Source organism: Rhineura floridana, chromosome 1, assembly GCF_030035675.1.
Source record: "Rhineura floridana isolate rRhiFlo1 chromosome 1, rRhiFlo1.hap2, whole genome shotgun sequence".
Lineage (NCBI taxonomy): Eukaryota > Metazoa > Chordata > Lepidosauria > Squamata > Rhineuridae > Rhineura > Rhineura floridana.
This window is the reverse complement of record NC_084480.1, coordinates 136,463,804-136,482,639: the sequence shown is the minus strand read 5'-3', so window position 1 is coordinate 136,482,639 and position 18,836 is coordinate 136,463,804. Positions and strand designations below refer to the sequence as shown.

At 43.6% G+C, this 18,836-nt stretch overlaps 1 protein-coding gene across 4 annotated transcripts in view; it reads left to right on the top strand.

Annotated features, from left to right (window-relative positions):
* Positions 1-155: 155 nt before the first annotated feature.
* FKTN (fukutin) overlaps positions 156-18,836 on the top strand; it is a 30,298-nt gene continuing 11,617 nt past the window's right edge. Inside the window, exons 1-6 of one of the 4 annotated variants that reach the window (XM_061633067.1) lie at positions 156-505; positions 9,006-9,209; positions 11,014-11,073; positions 12,917-13,123; positions 15,431-15,708; positions 17,364-17,496. In XM_061633067.1, the coding sequence (XP_061489051.1) occupies positions 9,105-9,209; positions 11,014-11,073; positions 12,917-13,123; positions 15,431-15,708; positions 17,364-17,496 (783 nt within the window). In that variant the 5' untranslated portion in view covers positions 156-505; positions 9,006-9,104. Of the gene's footprint in view, positions 506-7,723; positions 8,004-9,005; positions 9,210-11,013; positions 11,074-12,916; positions 13,124-15,430; positions 15,709-17,363; positions 17,497-18,836 lie in introns of those variants that run through there. The other 3 variants (XM_061633077.1, XM_061633087.1, XM_061633058.1) reach the window with 3 other exon arrangements.

Here is an 18,836-nt window from a genome sequence, read left to right as displayed (position 1 = left end):
AACATTCCCTCTACTGTTTGATTTAGAGGTGTAGTTGTCCGTCAGTCTAAACGTGAGTGTTTCCTGGGGAAGTTTAATCGATCTAGCTGGCCTAGGAGCAGGGGCGGTGCGGCAGGGGCGGGCCGCACCAGGTGACACCACGAGACGGGGGTGACACCCAGAGCCGCTGCGCGCTTTAGGCACCGCCGCCGGCAGGCGGAGATCTGCCCTGCCCCCCGCCGCGCTAACAACACGTGGAAGGCGGAGGGGGAACAGCAGGAAGCCCGACTTCAAATACCCCCCTCTCTCCCTGCTGAGGTAGCTACTCGGCATCTAATTTTAGTGGTGTTTGTGCCAAAAGGCCAGCAGGGGGCGATGCAAGCAGGCGGAACTGCCTGAGACGCAGGCGTTGGGGTCTCGCCGACCACAGCCATGGGCAGCTCAGTGAGGAAGGGCAAAGTGGTCCTCCAGGTGTCAGATGCCGCCGCTAGCCAAAAGCAGAGAACTAAAGCCACGCCCTCCAAAGGTGGGTAAAGCCACGCGGACCTGTTGCTGCTCTTAGAACGGAGGGAAGGGGTCCTTCCACACTTAACACGTTTAATTAATTAATTTTTATTGGTAGTGTGGCTACGTTTATATGCACTTCATTCATGACTTTAAAAAAATTTCTGTCCTTCCTCTCTAAGTATATTTGTTTTAATGGTATTGCTTATTGTTTTTATGTTGTGCGCCACTTAGCGTTTTTAAAAAAATATTAAGGGGTTTAGAAATGCCTTTAAATACACTTAAAATATATATGTTATATTTATTATTTATTTTTTTAAAATCCTGTTCTTCCTCTAAGGGGCTCAGCGCAACATAGAGTTCTTGTTCTCCCCCCCCCCCCCGCGTTTTTATCTTAACAACCGCTGTGAGGTCACTCAGTGAAAGCTTCATGGCTGAAAAAATCAAAATAGTGTTTGATTGAGGCTTCTTTGTATAGCGCAGTCTTTGCCAGCGTGGTGCCCTCCAGATGTTTTGGTTTACACATGCTGGCTGGGGCTGATGGGAGTTGTAGTCCAAAATATCTGGAGGGCACTAGGTAGGCAAAAGTTGGTACAGCAGTTTTGCAGTACAATCCTATGTAAGTTTACTTGGGAGCAAGTCCTGCTTCCTAGGGAAGGGCACCTGCTTTACATGTAAAAGATCAGTTGCCAGCTAAGGCTGGGAATGTCCCCTGCTGAAATCCTGGAGAGCTGCTGTCACTCATAAGAACATAAGAAAAGCCTGCTGGATCAGGCCAGTGGCCCATCAAGTCCAGCATCCTGTTCTCACAGTGACCAGCCAGGTGCCTGGGGGAAGCCCACAAGCAGGACCCGAGTGCAAGAACACTCTCCCCTCCTGAGGCTTCCGGCAACTGGTTTTCAGAAGCATGCTGCCTCTGACTAGGGTGGCAGAGCACAGCCATCATGGCTAGTAGCCATTGATAGCCCTGTCCTCCATGAATTTGTCTAATCTTCTTTTAAAGCCATCCAAGGTGGTGGCCATTACTGCGTCTTGTGGGAGCAAATTCCATAGTTTAACTATGCGCTGAGTAAAGTACTTCCTTTTGTCTGTCCTGAATCTTCCAACATTCAGCTTCTTTGAATGTCCACGAGTTCTAGTATTATGAGAGAGGGAGAAAAACTTTTCTCTATCCACTTTCTCAATGTTGAGAACACTGAACTAGATGGACCAATAGACTGACATGGCATATGGCAACTTCCTTTGTGTGTGATTGGACTTACTCCCAGGTAAGAGTGCATAGGATTGTGCTGTTTAGCATTAAACATGTTGTTTCACATAAATTAGTTCATTCTAATCCTTCCAACAACTTTGTAAGGTAGGCCAGACAGACAGCTGAGGACAAGAAGGACTAGTGAATTCATGACAGAGGTGAGCGTCAAACCAGGAGCTTCTAGATTTGTAGCTCAGCCTCTTAACTGTTATGCTACAGTACCTTTCTCAGTGGCATGATAGGCAGAAATTTAAGAGGTGCAGTTCTCTATCACTATATCCATATCACAAAAAGTTTTCCTTGCAAACTTCCTGCAGCTTTAGAATCATATAATAGAATCATAGAGTTAGAAGGGGCCTTGTAGGCCATCAAGTCCAACCCCCTGCTCACAGCAGGAAATCCACAGCTAGAGCATCTCCCACAGATAGCTGTCCAGCCTCTGCTTGAAGACATCCAGCGAAGGGAATCCCACCACCTCCTTAGGAAGTCGGTTCCATTGCCGAACTGCCCTTACTGTCAAGAATTTCCTTCTAATGTCCAATCTGAATCTATGCTCCTGCAACTTAAAACCATTAGACCTAGTCCTACCCTCTGGGGCAGCAGAGAACAAATCTGTACCCTCCTCTATGTGACAGCCCTTCAGGTACTTAAAGAGTGCAATCATGTCACCCCTCAGCCTTCTCTTCACCAGACTGAACATGCCAAGTTCCTTCAACCTTTCCTCATAAGACTTGTTCTCCATACCGGCTATCATCCTTGTCGCCCTCTTCTGAACCCGCTCTAACTTGTCTATATCTTTCTTAAAATGAGGCGCCCAGAACTGAACGCAGTATTCCAGATGAGGCCTGACTAATGCAGAATATAGTGGGACTATTACTTCCCTCGACCTGGAAACTATAGCTCTGTTTATGCAGCCCAAAACCGCATTTGCCTTTTTTGCCACAGCATCACACTGCTGGGTCATGTTCAACTTCCAATCCACTACAATTCCAAGGTCCTTCTCACACACACTACTGCTAAGCTGGGTATTTCCCATCCTGTACCCGTGCATTTTGTTTTTGTGGCCTAAATACAGAATCTTGCATTTGTCTTTATTGAATTTCATTTTATTAATTTCAGCCCAATTTTCCAGTCTATCCAGGTCCCTTTGGATTTTATTCCTGTCTTCCATTGTGTTAGCTATCCCTCCCAGTTTTGTATCATCCGCAAACTTCATAAGGCTTCCCTTCACCCCATCATCTAAGTCATTGATAAAAATGTTGAAGAGTATCAGCCCCAGGACAGAACCCTGTGGCGTTCCACTCGAAACCTCCTTCCAGTCCGAGGCAGAGCCACCGATGACCACTCTTTGAGTACGGCTTTCCAACCAGTTGTGAATCCACCTGACAGTATTTCCATCTAGTCTGCATTTGACCAGTTTGCTAATCAAAAGGTCATGGGGGACTTTGTCAAACGCTTTGCTGAAATCTAGATAGATGACATGTACAGCATTTCCACCATCTACTAATGTAGTGACCCGATCAAAAAAAGATTAGTTTGACAGGATTTTTTCTTGACAAACCCATGCTGGCTCCTACTAATCACAGCATTGCCATCTAGATAGTTGCCAATGGACTCTTTTATTATCTGTTCTAATATCTTTCCTGGTACTGAAGTCAGACTGACCGGCCTGTAATTCCCCGGATCTTCTTTTTTACCCTTTTTAAAGAGCGGGACGACGTTTGCCCGTCTCCAATCCTCCGGCACCTCTCCCGTTCTCCATGATTTCTCAAAGATGATGGCAAGAGGTTCTCAGAGTACATCCGCAAGTTCCTTCAATACTCTGGGATGCATTTCACCAGGCCCTGGAGATTTGAACTCATTTAGGTTAACTAGGTATTTCCTGACTATCTCCTTATCAATCTTGAACAGCAATCCCGACCCCTTACTGAGATTGCTACCGATGCAAGGTTGCACACTGTTCCCTTTTTGGGAGAAAACGGAGGCAAAATAGGCATTGAGCATTTCTGCCTTTTCCTTGTTATCTGTCAACATTTTGCCATCCTCATTGAGCAGCAGTCCCACCGTTTCCTTGGTCTTTCTCTTGCTTCGAACATATCTGAAAAAACCCTTTTTGTTGTTCCTCGCTTCCCTCGCCAGCCTCAGCTCGTTCTGGGTTTTAGCTTTCCTTACGCTATTCCTGCAAGCCCGAGCCGCTCGTCGGTACTCTTCCTTGGTGATGCGTCCTTCCTTCCATTCTTTATACATGCTCTTTTTTACTTTTACCTCCTCCACCAGAGGAAACACCAGGAACTTGACAGTAACAAATGTGGCTACTCTAATATGAATGTACTAATTTGCATTTATTAGATGAAAATACATGGCTTAGCCAGTGCCGGCTGGTAACCACTAGACCTGGTGAGGTGGCTGGGTGTGTGTGTCACCGGAGACAGGGTCAATTTGTTTTGTTTTCCCGCCATCCTCCTTCCTTGTAAAGATGCTGTGGACACTTAAGCAATGCAGTAGTAAAATTACTGATAGGGCTGCCCTGGTGGCCAGCTTCCCATGGGTTTAGCAGTGTGAAGCTGACTGAGAGTTGGTGACTTCCCAAGCTCACCCAGTGAGCTTCATGGTGGAAGAAGAGCTGGGAGTGGGCCATTGCTCAGTGGTAAAGCATATGTTTTGCATGCAGAAGGTCCCAGGTTCAATCCCTGGTATCTCCGGTTACAAAGATGAGGCAGCAGGTGATGGGAAAAGACCTCTTTCCAGTGGTAGCTGGTGGCTCCATGCCAGTGGGGCAGTGGAATCCACTCTGGGCTGTAGTCTGACTTTGGACAGCTCCTTGAAATTTCAGATTAAAACCCGGAATGGATTCCACTGTCCCACTGACATGGAGCAACCAGCCTGAGACACTGGACATCCACTGCTGGTCAGACTAGACAGTGCTGGGCTAGGTGTATAAAAATAGTCTGACATGATGCAAGGCAGCATCTTAACAGAAATTTGAACACTCATCTTACCAGTTCCAAATCTGGCACTGTATTCACTATGCTGTAGTCACTCTTGTTTGTGCATACTGGACTCAAGAGAGAAAACAATTATTATGCAAACAATAATTGAAAATTATTTATTATTTTATTTATATCCTGTCCTTCCTCCCAGCAGGGGCCCATAAAATTATTATTTTGAAGCCATTGAAAATGGCTTCCAGACAGTGGTGTGTCTGTGCAGTTGATAAAGGCTTATTTTGTACTATTCCAGAGGGCAGGAGTAGATCTAATGGGCTTAAGTTACAGGAGGATAGATTTTGGCTGAGCACTAGAAGAAACCTCTAAACGGTAAGAGCAGTTCAACAACAGAATCAGTTACCTCGAAGATGGAGAGCCATCCAAGGGTGTATGCAAGTGGAAGGGCAAGCCTCCCCCAGAATTCTAAATGGAAAGGTGGGTGGAGTGAGTTGCCAATGGCCTGTCGTAACAATTCATAGACCTTCCCCCTCCCCCAATATTTCTGCAGACACTCTTGCAGCCATCTCTTGGATGTTCTACTTCTGAATTTCCTACACTGAGCAGGGAGTTAGACTAGACAGTCTTCAAGGTCCTCTCCAACTCTATGATTCTATAATGCAGGTGTGGAGAAATTTTGGCCCTCCATTACCATGCGTAATGTAATGCATTTCAGTCATGACCCCCCTTAGCTTAGTTGCCCTTTTTCTAAACTAAAAAGCCCCAGACATTGTAAGCTTTCTTCATATGGGAGTTGATCCAGCTGCCTGCTAAATTTTGGTTGCCCTTTCTTGCACCTTTCCATCTCTACAGCCAGACCATCTCCAAATTAATATGACAGCACTCTTACAAGAAAGTTAGAGAAAATGTAACCCACTATATGCATCTCACTTCCCCCCAAATAGCAGGGGATTTTGTTTTACTGTAATCTAGTGTGTTATATATTAAAACAATTATCAACAGCATGAGTGATCCTCTTATATTCCTGATGTCACAAAGAAAGTGTGGAATCTTCATCCCACTGACTCTCAGTATGCAAATATTAGTGTGTGCATTTATCCATGAAAATATCTCCATCAATCAACCATTTCAGTATAGTTTTTTGGATGAATACCAGTTTATCCAAATTTCATGTGCCGGTCTTATCGAGACTTTTCTGGCCAGTCTGCTGTAGCCCTTGGGCTGAAAAAAGGTTTCCCACCCCTGCTTTAGAGTAAAGATGATGATGATGATGATGATAGACCGCTTACTGTCTAAAAGATCTCAAAGTGGTTTACAATAGAATACAGCTTCATGACACTCCCAGCCACACCCTTTTTGCTGCTGGGTTGAGAATGAGATCCTTGTTAATACCTTCTCCCACAACAACATACATCCCTAGGTGCCAGTAAGCATGAAAGGGGGGAGTGTTGGCTACTGAGAAGGGTCTTCTCAGTGGCTGACTCATCTCATTTCACTCTGCTTGTCTCCAATCAGCAGGCAAGGACAAGGAAGCATGTTAGGAGACTCTTCTCAGTAATTTACACTCCTTTCAGGCTGATTGGCTTGTAGGGTGCTGGAGACATAGGGACCCTGCTTCCAAAAATCAATGGGTCTAACCTCCCCCCCCCCCGACCAATGGAGCACCTGTGAGCTTTGGCACTTTTTTTTTTAGAAATTTACCATTGCTGTTAGACTTGGTGCAGTATGATACCCAGTGCTTCATTCTCAAAAAAAGATAGGTTTCAGTTCAATTCTGTGTGGAAATGACATTGCCTCTTCTGTCCCTGTAATCCTTGATTTGGAGATCCTCTGAAGCCAAAACAAAACTGTGTAGACTTGGGAAGGGGACCTATTGAATCAGGATTTCTACACCCCCTGCCCTGCTTCACTTGTGGCTGCTCATTAGAATGGGGGGGGGGAAGGATAGCTCAGTCCCAGAGACCAAATGTGGCCCTCCAAGCCTCTCTAACTGGCCCTCAGAATTATCCCCAGGCCAGCAGAACAGTGAGTGCTTTTCTACCCTATATCTCAGTGGTAGGCTGAGCATGTGCTTTGCATGCAGAAGGTCCTGGGTTCAATCTTTTGCATGTCGTTGTGAAAGGGAAAAAATGTTCTAGGTTTGTGTGACGATCCCACAGCCGGCTCTGTGTGTGTGTATGTATGTGTGCTATTACATTCAGTGATATACGGGAATTACAATTTACAAGTAACAGTACAAAAACATTATTAAGGATTCTGTATGGTCTGGTACTGGAGGAGGTCCATGGGGGTGACACCATGAGTTCCTGCACCGGGTGACACCAACCCTAGTGACGCCACTGCCTAGGAGTGTTGATTCCATAATAAAGATTAAGCCTTTTTGAGGAGCCACGGGACGCACGAATAAATGTTGACTTCACCACGATCACTCCCTCACAACTCGGGGAGGAGGTGTGTGGCGTTCCTCTTTTGTAACACAAGTTTAATCCGATTTTTGAAACTACAAGTGTATTAAATGGCCACCTTGAGCAAAATAACACAAAAATTAAAAAAGAAACTGAACACAATCTAGTCCCCCATTTACTGAGGGATAGTCTAAATAACTTCAGCTATTCGTCATTACGTAGATCAGAGATGCTAACCTGTAGCCTTCCAGATGTTATTGGACTGACTCCATTAGCCCCAGCACAGAACCCCACTGATGAGAGTTACAGACCGACACTAGCTCTCATCGGCGTGAACAGCCGACATCTGAACTGTTGCGGGCGCAATATTTCCCCCCTTCCACCCCGAAGCAAGTCGTTCGTACACGCCGTTTTTTTCTAGAGGCGCAGTTTCAATGAAACCATAAGATCTTCGGTTCCCAATTGAAGGTGCAGCACAGGACTTCCTCCTGGGTTATGTCCCTCCCCGCATACGGAGGCATTCGAACAGCAACCGGAAGTGAGGCGAGGGTACTGTGTAACCATAGATTTGACCGTAGGGTCTATCTTTGTAATTTAAGCGGCCTTTTCCTCCCTGTCTCTATGCTCTTTTCGCACCACCCCAAATCAGCTACCGCCGGCAACGTAGCAGAGTGGCCTTGTCTTAGTGCTGCAAAAATCCCATCCTTTGGCTTTTAAAAGGCTTCTGCGGGCGCCCGGCCAGTAACAATAACGGGGAACTGAATTGCGAAAAGCGGTGCAGGGACAGAAGGGGAGGAGGGAGCGGAGGTTGCTTACTTACCTTCCCTCGTGTTCAGCTTTCAACATCGCACCCCCATGACAATCATACTACAGGGACTGTGAGTGTACAGGCGGTTAAACGGAGTGGCATTTATTTAGGTACCTGCATTTGCTGGGTTTTCCCCCGGTTTTCCCATTTTTGTGTTTCCTCTTATATCGCATTTGACACAGTAGACGTTGTGATTTTATAATGTAAACCTTTTTTAAGGCATCGGTGGAAATACGATATGCTGTTATGGCGACTAAAAGTTAAAAAGGAGGGTTCTACCCCGATGACCTTACAGTCTTCATTTTGAGAGGGTTAGGGAATCACGGATGTGCGTGACTACAGCGGGGCTTTCAACTGCGGAATTGCGCCACTGGGATTGTGAAGACAGCGTCTCTCTGACAGGCTTGGGAAGAATGTATTTGCTTAAGGATTTCTTTGTACCTTTGATGGTGTGTTGCAGGCAGGCATTCAGCAGGTGTATCTCCCTTATTACTCAGTCTCTCCATGTTTTAAAACAGGGATATCCAACCTTTTAGCCCAGAGGCCTGATATGACCGACCCACCCTGAGCAAGACCCCCACTGATTTTTAGCAGCGGCTGCAAAAGGGGGGGATTAACACAGACATAGCGCTGGGATTCATCTTGGTTGAGAGGTTTATCCCTCTCTGCCCAGCCCAGCCCCCTGATAGCGATGCAAATTATCTGCTCCCTGGTCACTAGGTTGATAATTTGGTGAGTAATTATAGCCCATCTCCTCAACTGATCAGTGCAGTTCAGCTGAGGAGGAGGACCATGTGTGTACAAGGGTGTGAGGTGGCAACACCCAGGCGGTTGGCCAAAGGTGAATTCCATGCTCGGGGGGAAAGGGTTAGCCACCCCAGGTTCAAAAGTTCTGGTGGCGAAGAGGAAAAAAATATTGAGAACCCTGACTGAGTTATATTTACTATCTGACAGGGATTAACACAGGCAGTTCAATGTTTCTCTTTGTTAGGATGACCTAAAAGCGATTTGAATAAATGTTATGCTGTAGTTTCCACAAAACAATTATTCTTTTTTGTATAACTTGTAAAGCCATTACAAGCACTTCACTGAATTTTTTTACGTTTCTGCAGCTTTAATTTCCATAGCAGAGACCTAAGCCTGCTGCTTGAAAAGATGAGAAGAACCAAGCTCCTGCTTTCAAATGACAGTCAAGAGAGCCCTGAAGACTAATGCAGAGAATTAACAAGAACGTGGTTTTGGGCCTTCTTACTTTGACAAGTTCAGTCTTTCTCCTTTTCCAGTTGTATTATTACAAGTATTATTTATCTCCAAAGGTAAGAACTGTTGCAATTCACTTAGAAAACAAACAAACTTACACTCAGCAGAATAAGTCGAAACAAGCATTCCTAGTGATTTTAAATGGTTTGTTAAATAGACGGCAGAATTGAGGTCAAGGCTTCATGCTTGCTTGATAGTAAATCCTATTGAAATCAATAGGGCTTATATCAAGTAAATGTGGTTCGGCTCAGGCTTCAAATATTAAAGTTACAGTTTGGCCATTTGCTGGTCAAGTGGAGTGGAGCTTTGGTACAAATTTTGCCACATTTCTACCTTGGCTACTGTCTTTGTGGTTCAGAATCAATCAAACATAGACATCTACACATTGAGATTACGAAGGAGGACCATAGTTGGTTTTGAATCTAAGGTTGGATTCCTGTGCACTTAACTAGGAGGAAGTCCCACTCTGTCCAGTGGATCTTGCTCTGAGTAAACATGCACAGGGTGAAATTGAATTAATGTTGTAAGTCTCCTTGTAATGAATAGCCTTCAAGTTTTGCCAGCCCTTTTCAGGATATTTTATAGCTGTGGTGGCAGAATGAAGGGAAACCTACTTTGCTAGTTCTGTAATAACCGTGGTTGCAAGTATGCTCTTCCCCTAGAAGCAATTTTTAGCCATCATGTTTTTTTACTCTGTTACTTCCATAATTTTTAGATTGGAAGGCATCTGCCTTTAAAAAAAAAAAAAGAAAGAATAGCACAACCTCCCCAGGTATGGGTTTTATTTTATGATTACACTTACATATATATTTTTTATTTTCGCAACAAACCTTTGAGGTTTGTTGTCAGGGAGTGTGACCGGACCAAAGTCACCCAGTGAATTTCATGGCTGAGTGGGGATTTGAACCCTGGGCTTGCAGGCCATAGACCAGCCCTCTAACCATTATACCATGCTCTTCTGTTCTGTCTGTTCCAAGAAGCTGGCTTCACCATAAATATGGGGGCAGGTGAACCTATTGCCACTTCCCACACTGTCCAGCTTGGTGCCCTTTGTTCAAGAGGTACAGGAAGAGGGCAAACGACAAAGTGCTGAGGGAAATCTGCTAGGAAGCCAGCAGAAACTGTGTTTAGGAACATCAGCTTTAAATTTTTTATTTAACAAAATTTATATGCTGCTTAATTAAAAACCAAAAACTTTCTAAGTTTGTATTAAAAATATAAAATGTTCGTAAGAAAATACCAATAAAATCCATAGTTTTTTAAAAAATACATAATAAAACTGCATGTCTAGGTAAACAAACAAGTTTCTTGCAGGCATTGAAACCGATACAACAAAGGTGTCTGCCTAATGGTAACGCAAATAATATTAAAACAATTTCTTTTCATATACACGATTGAGAAATTCAGTGACCCCCAGAGAGTAAGCGGAAGACAATTGCTAATTGGAACACATCCTTTCCCCTCTATTTTGGGTTGCAGAGTCCCACTGAAGCTGCTGCAGGGTTTTCAAGCAGTTTTTAAATTTTGAAGCAATCAGATTGGGTCTCACTTGGACTCCCCCCCCCCCCAACATAGCAGAAACAAAGCCAAGAAGATCCTTGTCTGATTTTGACTAAATGGCTCAGGCTGGGCTAACCAATGAGCAGGAAGAGGCAGAGCAGAGTTGGCAGGGTAGGATGTTCTCAGGGTACGATCTCTTTGATCAGATCACTGCCTTTAGACTCTTCTTTTTGCTGTGTAGCCCAGCCTGAGCCATCAGCCTCTGGCAGAAGACTGTTCTTCACTTTTCATAACTTTATCATGATGGTAGAACTTGGATTTGACTTGCGAAGCCTCTTCTCTCTTGTTTGGTTTTGTTAGAATGCTGCTGTTTTCCCCAAGGTTAAAGGGAGCAAAGCTGGACAAGACAGTAGTCAGTGGGTAAGTACTACTACTCTGATGTTATTAGTTTTTTAAAAATTCTTACCGGTCCTAAAGACCTCTTGCAGAACTGCATTTGCTGGGTCTTATTTATTCCAGCTGAAGTCATTGTAGCACTGAAATACAATGTGAAAATCACTGCCCTAAACGAAAGAAGCATTCATTGCTCCTTTTCCAAGTTAAGACCCGCACACGGTCTCTTACAGATAAAGTTATGCCCACGTGTGAAGAATTTTATCCCATTGCCATTTTGTGTGTGTGTGACATCTGCTCTTACTTAAACTCCAGTTTGTATATGGTGCAGATGCAGGACACTCCCAGAATACAATCCAGTCAGAGTGGCATGGATAACCTTCAGTTGGTGCAGCCTGAGGATATGGATCGAGTGCATAGGGAAAGCCTGTATGTTTGACTCTTGCCCATCCAGGCCAGTGTTAGCTAGCTGTGTGGGGGCAGTCAGGTGGCTCTGGGAGCTGCTTAATGCCTCTCCAAAGGAAGGGCTTGCCCCAGCTGCTTTTCCCAGGTCCTGTTGATCATGCATCTTCCCTTTGTTTAGGCATGGTGTTTGAACAGGTGGTGGTTGCTCACCGGCATGATAACGACTTTTCTAGACTAATGTCAGTCTGGCTTTGGAATTGAAACAGCTTTGGCCATCCTGTTAGCTGACCTGTACCAGGAGAGTGATGGTGGAGTGTGCCCTTTTGAGTCCATCGGTGGTTTTGATGCCATCAGCCATGGTAACTTTTTGGACTGGCTGTCTTGGATGGGAATTGAGGATGACTGTATTCCGGTGGTTCCACTCCTACCTGGTTTCAGAAGGTGATGCTTTGGGACTGCAGTTTGGCACCGTGACATTTGTGCTGTAATGTGTGTGCTTCCCATGCAGTTCAACATCTGTATGGAACTGCTGGCAGAAGACGTTTGGAACTGGGTGATGTCAGTATGCGGGATGACATCCCACCCTTTCTTTCTCTTTCATTGCCTCTGGATGTAGTCATGGAGGCCCAGAGTCAGCATTGGGCTGGATAAGGGCTCACAAACTGAAGCTGAAACAGACAAGTTAAATGTTCTTTTGGATAAATGACCTGTCTACCCAGGAAGGAAGTGTTCAGCCAGTTCTTAATCGGGTTTTACTCTTTAAAGATCATATTGGCATCTTTGGGGTGCCCTTAAACATCTGCTTTGCTGCTAAGTGCATAAGTGACGTTTGTAGCATGCAATGCCTTTCACCAGCTTTGGCTGGTGGACCAGGTGCATCCATTCTTGTAGTCTGGATATAGTTATCCATGCTGTGGCTAAATTCAGGTTAAACTACTGAAATGCATTATATGTAGGTCTGCCTGTGAAAAGTGTTTGGCAGCCACAACTGATACAAAATGTGACAGCCAAATGGTTTACTGAGACTGACCACGAACACATTATGCCAGAGAAAGCTGTAGTAACTATTGGTTTGCTTCTGGGCCCAATTCAAAACAGTGGTCTTAAATTTTAAAGTCATAAACAGCTCAGAGTGCAAAGAACATCATTTTCTACAGGAATCTGCCTACAAATTAAGATCTGATTCAGTGGCCCTCCTCCAGGTGCCTTCTTTTAGTCTAGTTACGCTATTAGAGAAAAGGCCTTCTCAGTGGTGGTACCCAAATTGTGGAACTCCTTACTAGAGTCTTCCTTCTTTCCTTTAGGCACTGGACAAAGTCAAAACTGTTGTCTTCCACCTTTAACAGCTTTTGAGATCTCTGTCGCTGCTTTGATTAGCATGATACTGGTTCTTAACACTTAATTGGCACAGATTTTTAGTTTTCCTAAAGCTTTAAGATGGTTTTTTCCTCCCTGTCTCTTTAAGCAGCATGCGGTTAAGAAATTCCTTAGTTTGGTGTCCAGCTACAAGGTACCTGTGCATCTGATTGACCCAGTGCTTCTGGGACTAATAGACAAGGACTTAGAGGAGCTCAGGTCCTCTCCTGATGGCAGCCGCTCAGAATGCAAGTACTTCTGTGCTCCACGAGACTTTACTACGTTTGCACTACTGGGCAAAACCTGGAAACTTGAGGCAAGTTTGTCTCTTCTAGATTTACTTAACCATGATTAAGTTTACAACTCTTTAATGTAATAAGCGCACAGGTTAAGGGGTTCATCATTTATAGTGAATTTCCCAGAAATCTTTGAAGCGAGGGAAAGTCTCAGAATGACCTGACCACAGGACAAATTATGCCTAGAAGGTCTTCCCTACCCCTGGCAACAACAGATTTCTTAGCAGTATGTCCCAGAAGCTCAAATTTGAAGATGACACATCTTCTATTTGGCTTTCTTATCTTATAGATACTAGTTATTCCTCGGAAGGAAAACTGGAGAAAAGCATAAAAGAACAAGTCATACAGAAACAGATCAGATAGATTGTATATGGTATCCAGAGAACTGTGTAAAGCAGCCTTTCCCAACCAGTGTGCCTCCAGATGTTGTTGGACCACAACTCCCATTGGCCTCAGCCAGCATTGCCAATGGTCAGGAAAGATGGGAATTGTGGTCCAACAACATCTGGAGGCACACTGGTTGAGAAAGGCTGGTGTAAAGCCTAGTGAGTTGTGTATTAGAATTAAAAGGAGGTTGTAAGAATGATTGAATGTCCATAGAGAGGGGTTTCAATTTTATTTTGGGTGTTGAGAGGAGGAAGGTTTGAAAAATGTTTAAAACAATTGAAGTGTGTGTTGGGGGGAACACACTTATCGAGGAGTAAGTCCCATTGAACATAATGAGATTTTTAATTGAGTAAATATGCAAAGGATTACACTGTTAATAACTTGGTAATGTCAGCCCTGGTTCCCCATCATGAACCTCCATGCAAACCTTAATTTTTTATTCTGGTTGAGAGTTTGATATATGGGGATATTTGTCTAAGAATATGCTGAATATAATGCAACACCAATGGGGTGTAAAAGGGGGAAAAAACATTATTCAGACGAAAGGGTCAGTCTTTGCATTTTGTTGTTCACAGGACGTTTGAGCTAGTGATTTTATTTATTTTATTTATTTGTTTCATTTTTAAACCGCCCATAGCGAGTGGCTCTCTGGGCGGTGTACAAAAAGATTAAAATACAGAATATCACAATAAAATCAACCTACCAACAGTAAACATAAACAGCAAACAAAAAAAGATTTAAAATTATAACATTAAACGCTTAAAATGCCTGGGAGCATTGTAATGAAATCATGATTAGCAGTGAAGTTTTCCAGAGTTCCTTAAGGAATAAATAGGAGAGAGGGATAAAATTGGCTCACATGTGTACTTGGCCTACTAAAAATGATGAAAGGCACTATATCTGGCCAGGGAAAAGAAATAACAAATGTCTGCTTTTGTAGGCATGGGTTTCCAGACTCTGTTCAAAGGAATCCTGGGGTCACTTAGATTGCAGAGAACTAAACCAACGAGAAGTGTACAAACCTTCCCGAAAGACACTTTGCTCATCACTGCTGATTCCCCCCCCCCAGACACACACTATTAAAGGAGTATATTAAGGAGGCATCCTCAATTTGTGTAGGGTGAAAGTGAGACTAAAGTGACCTGGCCCCACATGAATTTTGTGTGAGTCCTAGAACATGTTCCAGAACCTTTTGCAATGATTCCATGGTAGTCATGTTAAAAGTGTGAAAACCCCTGGCTTAATGTATGCTGGATTGATGTACTAACATCTTTGTACTCGTATCTGCACCAGTGGTTTTCTTAGAACATTTTTGAGTGGTTCAGCTTAACTAACTGAAAGAGGAAATGGCAAACTCAAAAAGAACAGAGAAAAGGTAGAATCACTATATGATAGTTGTATTCTGACTGGCAGGGCCATTGCCAGGCATGACTGGACCCTTGGGCACCAGCCAGCCCCAGGCCCGCAGCGCCATAGCCCAACACCCCCCACCCCCCACTTACCTCTTGCGTCAGTGTGCATGATGTGCATGCATAGCACGTACACCAGCCATTGACCAAGATAGCGGCACGGATGTCAACCCCTTAGGGAAACCCCCACTTCCATCTTGGGTGATGGTAGATAGGCATGCATGCGCAGCATGCACTTTGATGCAAGAAGTAGGTGGGGTATGCATGTGGGCGTATTGAAGCCAGTGCTGCCTGTATGAGGGAGTGCTAGGGAGCTCCCACTCTGTGATCTGTGGCAACATTGGTTTGCAGGATGTGAATGCAGCCCTCCAACCCTAAGGAAGGGCCCTTAGCTAGGGCCCAGCCTGACTGCCCTCTGGTGCCGGGCCTGCTGACTGGGCTTGTTTTCCATGCAAGTCCTTTGTGAAGCAGAACTCTTTAGTGTGTTCTTTTTTTAACTAGACTGGAACAAATGCACTGTGTCGATTTCAGGTGGGCTTGTTTCAAGCTGCTGAGAGAGCAGGATTCCAGTGGCTAAAGATTCAGAGCAAAGACCCACGTCTAGAGGGGATGGAGGACCTCTCTGGGACTGAGATTCCCTTGCACTACATCTTCAGACTGGCAGCTCATGCTGTCCATCTGGTGGTCTTCTATGAGAGGAGTGGGAACTACCTCTGGCATGGACAGTTGCGGTTGAAACAACACGTGGACCGGAAATTTGTACCTTTCTGGAAGCTACAGTTTGGCCGCTACCCTGGTGCCTATGACAAGTAAGAAACGGCAGAGAAATAGTTCATTTATAGTTCATTTATAGTTCTGGTCACCTCATCTCAAAAAGGATATTATAGAGTTGGAAAAGGTTCAGAAGAAGGCAACCAGAATGATCAAGGGGATGGAGCGACTCCCTTATGAGGAAAGGCTGCAGCATTTGGGGCTTTTTAGTTTAGAGAAAAGGCGGTTTAGAGGAGACATGATAGAAGTGTATAAAATTATGCATGGCATTGAGAAAGTGGATAGAGAAAAGTTTTTCTCCTCTCATAATACTAGAACTCGTGGACATTCAAAGAAGCTGAATGTTGGAAGATTCAGGACAGACAAAAGGAAGTACTTCTTTACTCAGCACATAGTTAAACTATGGAATTTGCTCCCACAAGATGCAGTAATGGCCACCAGCTTGGATGGCTTTAAAAGAAGATTAGACAAATTCATGGAGGACAGGGCTATCAATGGCTACTAGCCGTGATGGCTGTGCTCTGCCACCCTAGTCAGAGGCAGCATGCTTCTGAAAACCAGTTGCCGGAAGCCTCAGGAGGGGAGAGTGTTCTTGCACTCGGTTCCTGCTTGCAGGCTTCCCCCAGGCACCTGGTTGGCCACTGTGAGAACAGGATGCTGGATTAGATGGGCCACTGGCCTGATCCAGCAGGCTCTTCTTATGTTCTCATGATGTTTGAGATTTCCTTGAAAAACATAGCTGCCAGACTTGCTTCATATCATTGCTGAACTACAGATGAAGTCAGATGTGTAAGTTTACACATTCAATCAGGCTTCATCAGTAGTTTCGTGTTTTGCTAAGGCAGATAATGAGATGACATCATTCTTCTCCACCCACATTCCCTGATGCATAATACTAGAATTGGGAATCGTGCAGTGGTGTTGTTTGGCAGTAGAATCAGAACAGAAAAAACAAAAAACTCTCAAACTTAGAAAATTCTTCACAAAGATGTGGTTGCTGCTGGCTTTTGTTGCTTCAAAGAGGACTAGACAAATTTAATGAAGAGTGGTGTCTACCAATGGCCTTTGGCAATGATATCTTAATGGGACTTCCATGTGTGGAGGAACGTCTACCTCTGAGTATGGGTGCTGGGGCCAAACAGAAGAAATGACTGGGAGAAGAACAGATTGTTGCTCATCATGTCAGACTATATCTTTAAATGCTAGTAGCTGGAAATAGCTATTATTCCTTAGAGGCAACAGCGCTCAAATACATCTGTCATCTATGGGACTAGTGTACCTCTCTCCTTATAGCTGATGGGCTGATTCATCCAGTTAAAGGAATTCAACTGAATGAGAGCATTCCCAACTTTTTCATGTTTACCTTTTGGTAGTCTGCCTTTCATCCCTTAGACATTTATGACACAGTTTTAAATAATAAAAAACTGCACATTTATAAGCACAGCATTGAACAACAACAGAATAATATTGATTTAAAAGGTTTAAGTTTGCCTGTACGATGTGGGCTTTTCAAATTGCTTCGATTTTGGTGTATTTGGATGAAAATAGACCATTTGCAATCTATGGATCTGAAGTGACTGCAATTGCCATCAATGTTTTGTTTTGCTTTAATGATCTTACAAATATGAAAGTTGCTCTTGTTTTCTTAGTTTTTCTGACCAGGATAATGTAACTTTTTTATCCTTCATAACAGGCTAGAGCTACTAAGTGTTTCCATTGATGGGTTAACAGTCCAGATTCCAAAAGAGCCATCTCAGTTCCTAGAGGAATGGTCCCACTCTAGATTTATTGAATGTAGGTACAGAGAAGCTAGATCTTTCTTCCAGGTTAGTGGTTATCAAGTAGCATTTCTTCCAAAATGTGAACTCTTTTCCAGTGTTGGTTGATGTCCCACCACCACTTCAACCCCAGGTTAAAATGGCAATGTTTGTGAGAATTAATATGCTTAAATGGGAATGCTAGTACAGTTAGAGCGTGTGGATAGATGCCTTTGTTCCCAGACTGTAGAATCATATGAAAATATGTTAATGCAGATTTGTACAACGTATGACCCAGCAAGCCCAATGCAGCTCATCAGCCATATAGAGTGACCTACTGGGCCACTTGCTTCTAACTGCAAAAATGGAATGAAGGAGTTGTATTTGGGAGCTTGGTGGATCATAATTTGTACAAACCTGATTTAACTCACTCTGTCTTACTGATTTATATTTGCTATCCGGATACTACAGAGACAAGTCATGGCGCTCAAACTGGTTTCTGGTCTCAAGTGGTTCATATTTATGTAATTATCTATTAAAAGTCCAGCCAACTACATCAATCAGGTACCCCTCTGTTGGAAAAATAATTTGCCACAAAGCATGGAAGGATGCTGTTCAAGAATCACAAGTCAAAGCTCTCTTAGCAATAACTGCATGGTTCTTTGGATCTTGATTTAAATTGTAATGGAATCAGCTACAAACCTTTTAACCTTTTCCCAATCCAGCTCACCAGTAGCTTAACATAGCAGTCCAAAACCCAGCCACAGTGCAATGCTGATAAATAAGATTTGCTTATAAGCCTTTAACACTTGGTGGCGCCAAAGAATGAAAATCCAGTGCATAGAAACCATAATGAATCTATTTGCTGCCCTGGGCTCCTGCTGGGAAGAAAGGCGGGATATCAGTCAATCAATCCATCAATATGTAGGAAAGCAAGAAAATAATATTATCTTCTGAGCAATGGCAGAAACATAGAAATAATCTGCTGCGTTAAAAATGATTTGTTTCATGGATTTGAACATATCTTGAAGTTTATGAAAATTATCACGAAGAAATACTTTATAATTGACTATCATAGTAACCCCTATGATTTAGGGGCCAAAGTTTGTGAATTGTATTGTTATAATCTCACTTACTTATCTGTCGTGCAACTTTTGATACAATATCTTGTAAACGTTATGGTTACATTTAATGTGTAATAAGTTCTTCAAAGTTGGCAAAGATGCCATTTAAAGTAACGGTTACATATTTTTCTTACGTTCTCTTTTTTGAACCCATTGCTCGATATTTCTTTTCCAAAATCTGTTCAAAGCAGCTTGCAACTGAGTAGGAAGGAACCCATTCCATCTGAAAGACACCCTCCAGCTGCATTGTCAGATTATTTACACACATGCCTCTGAAGCTTGAGA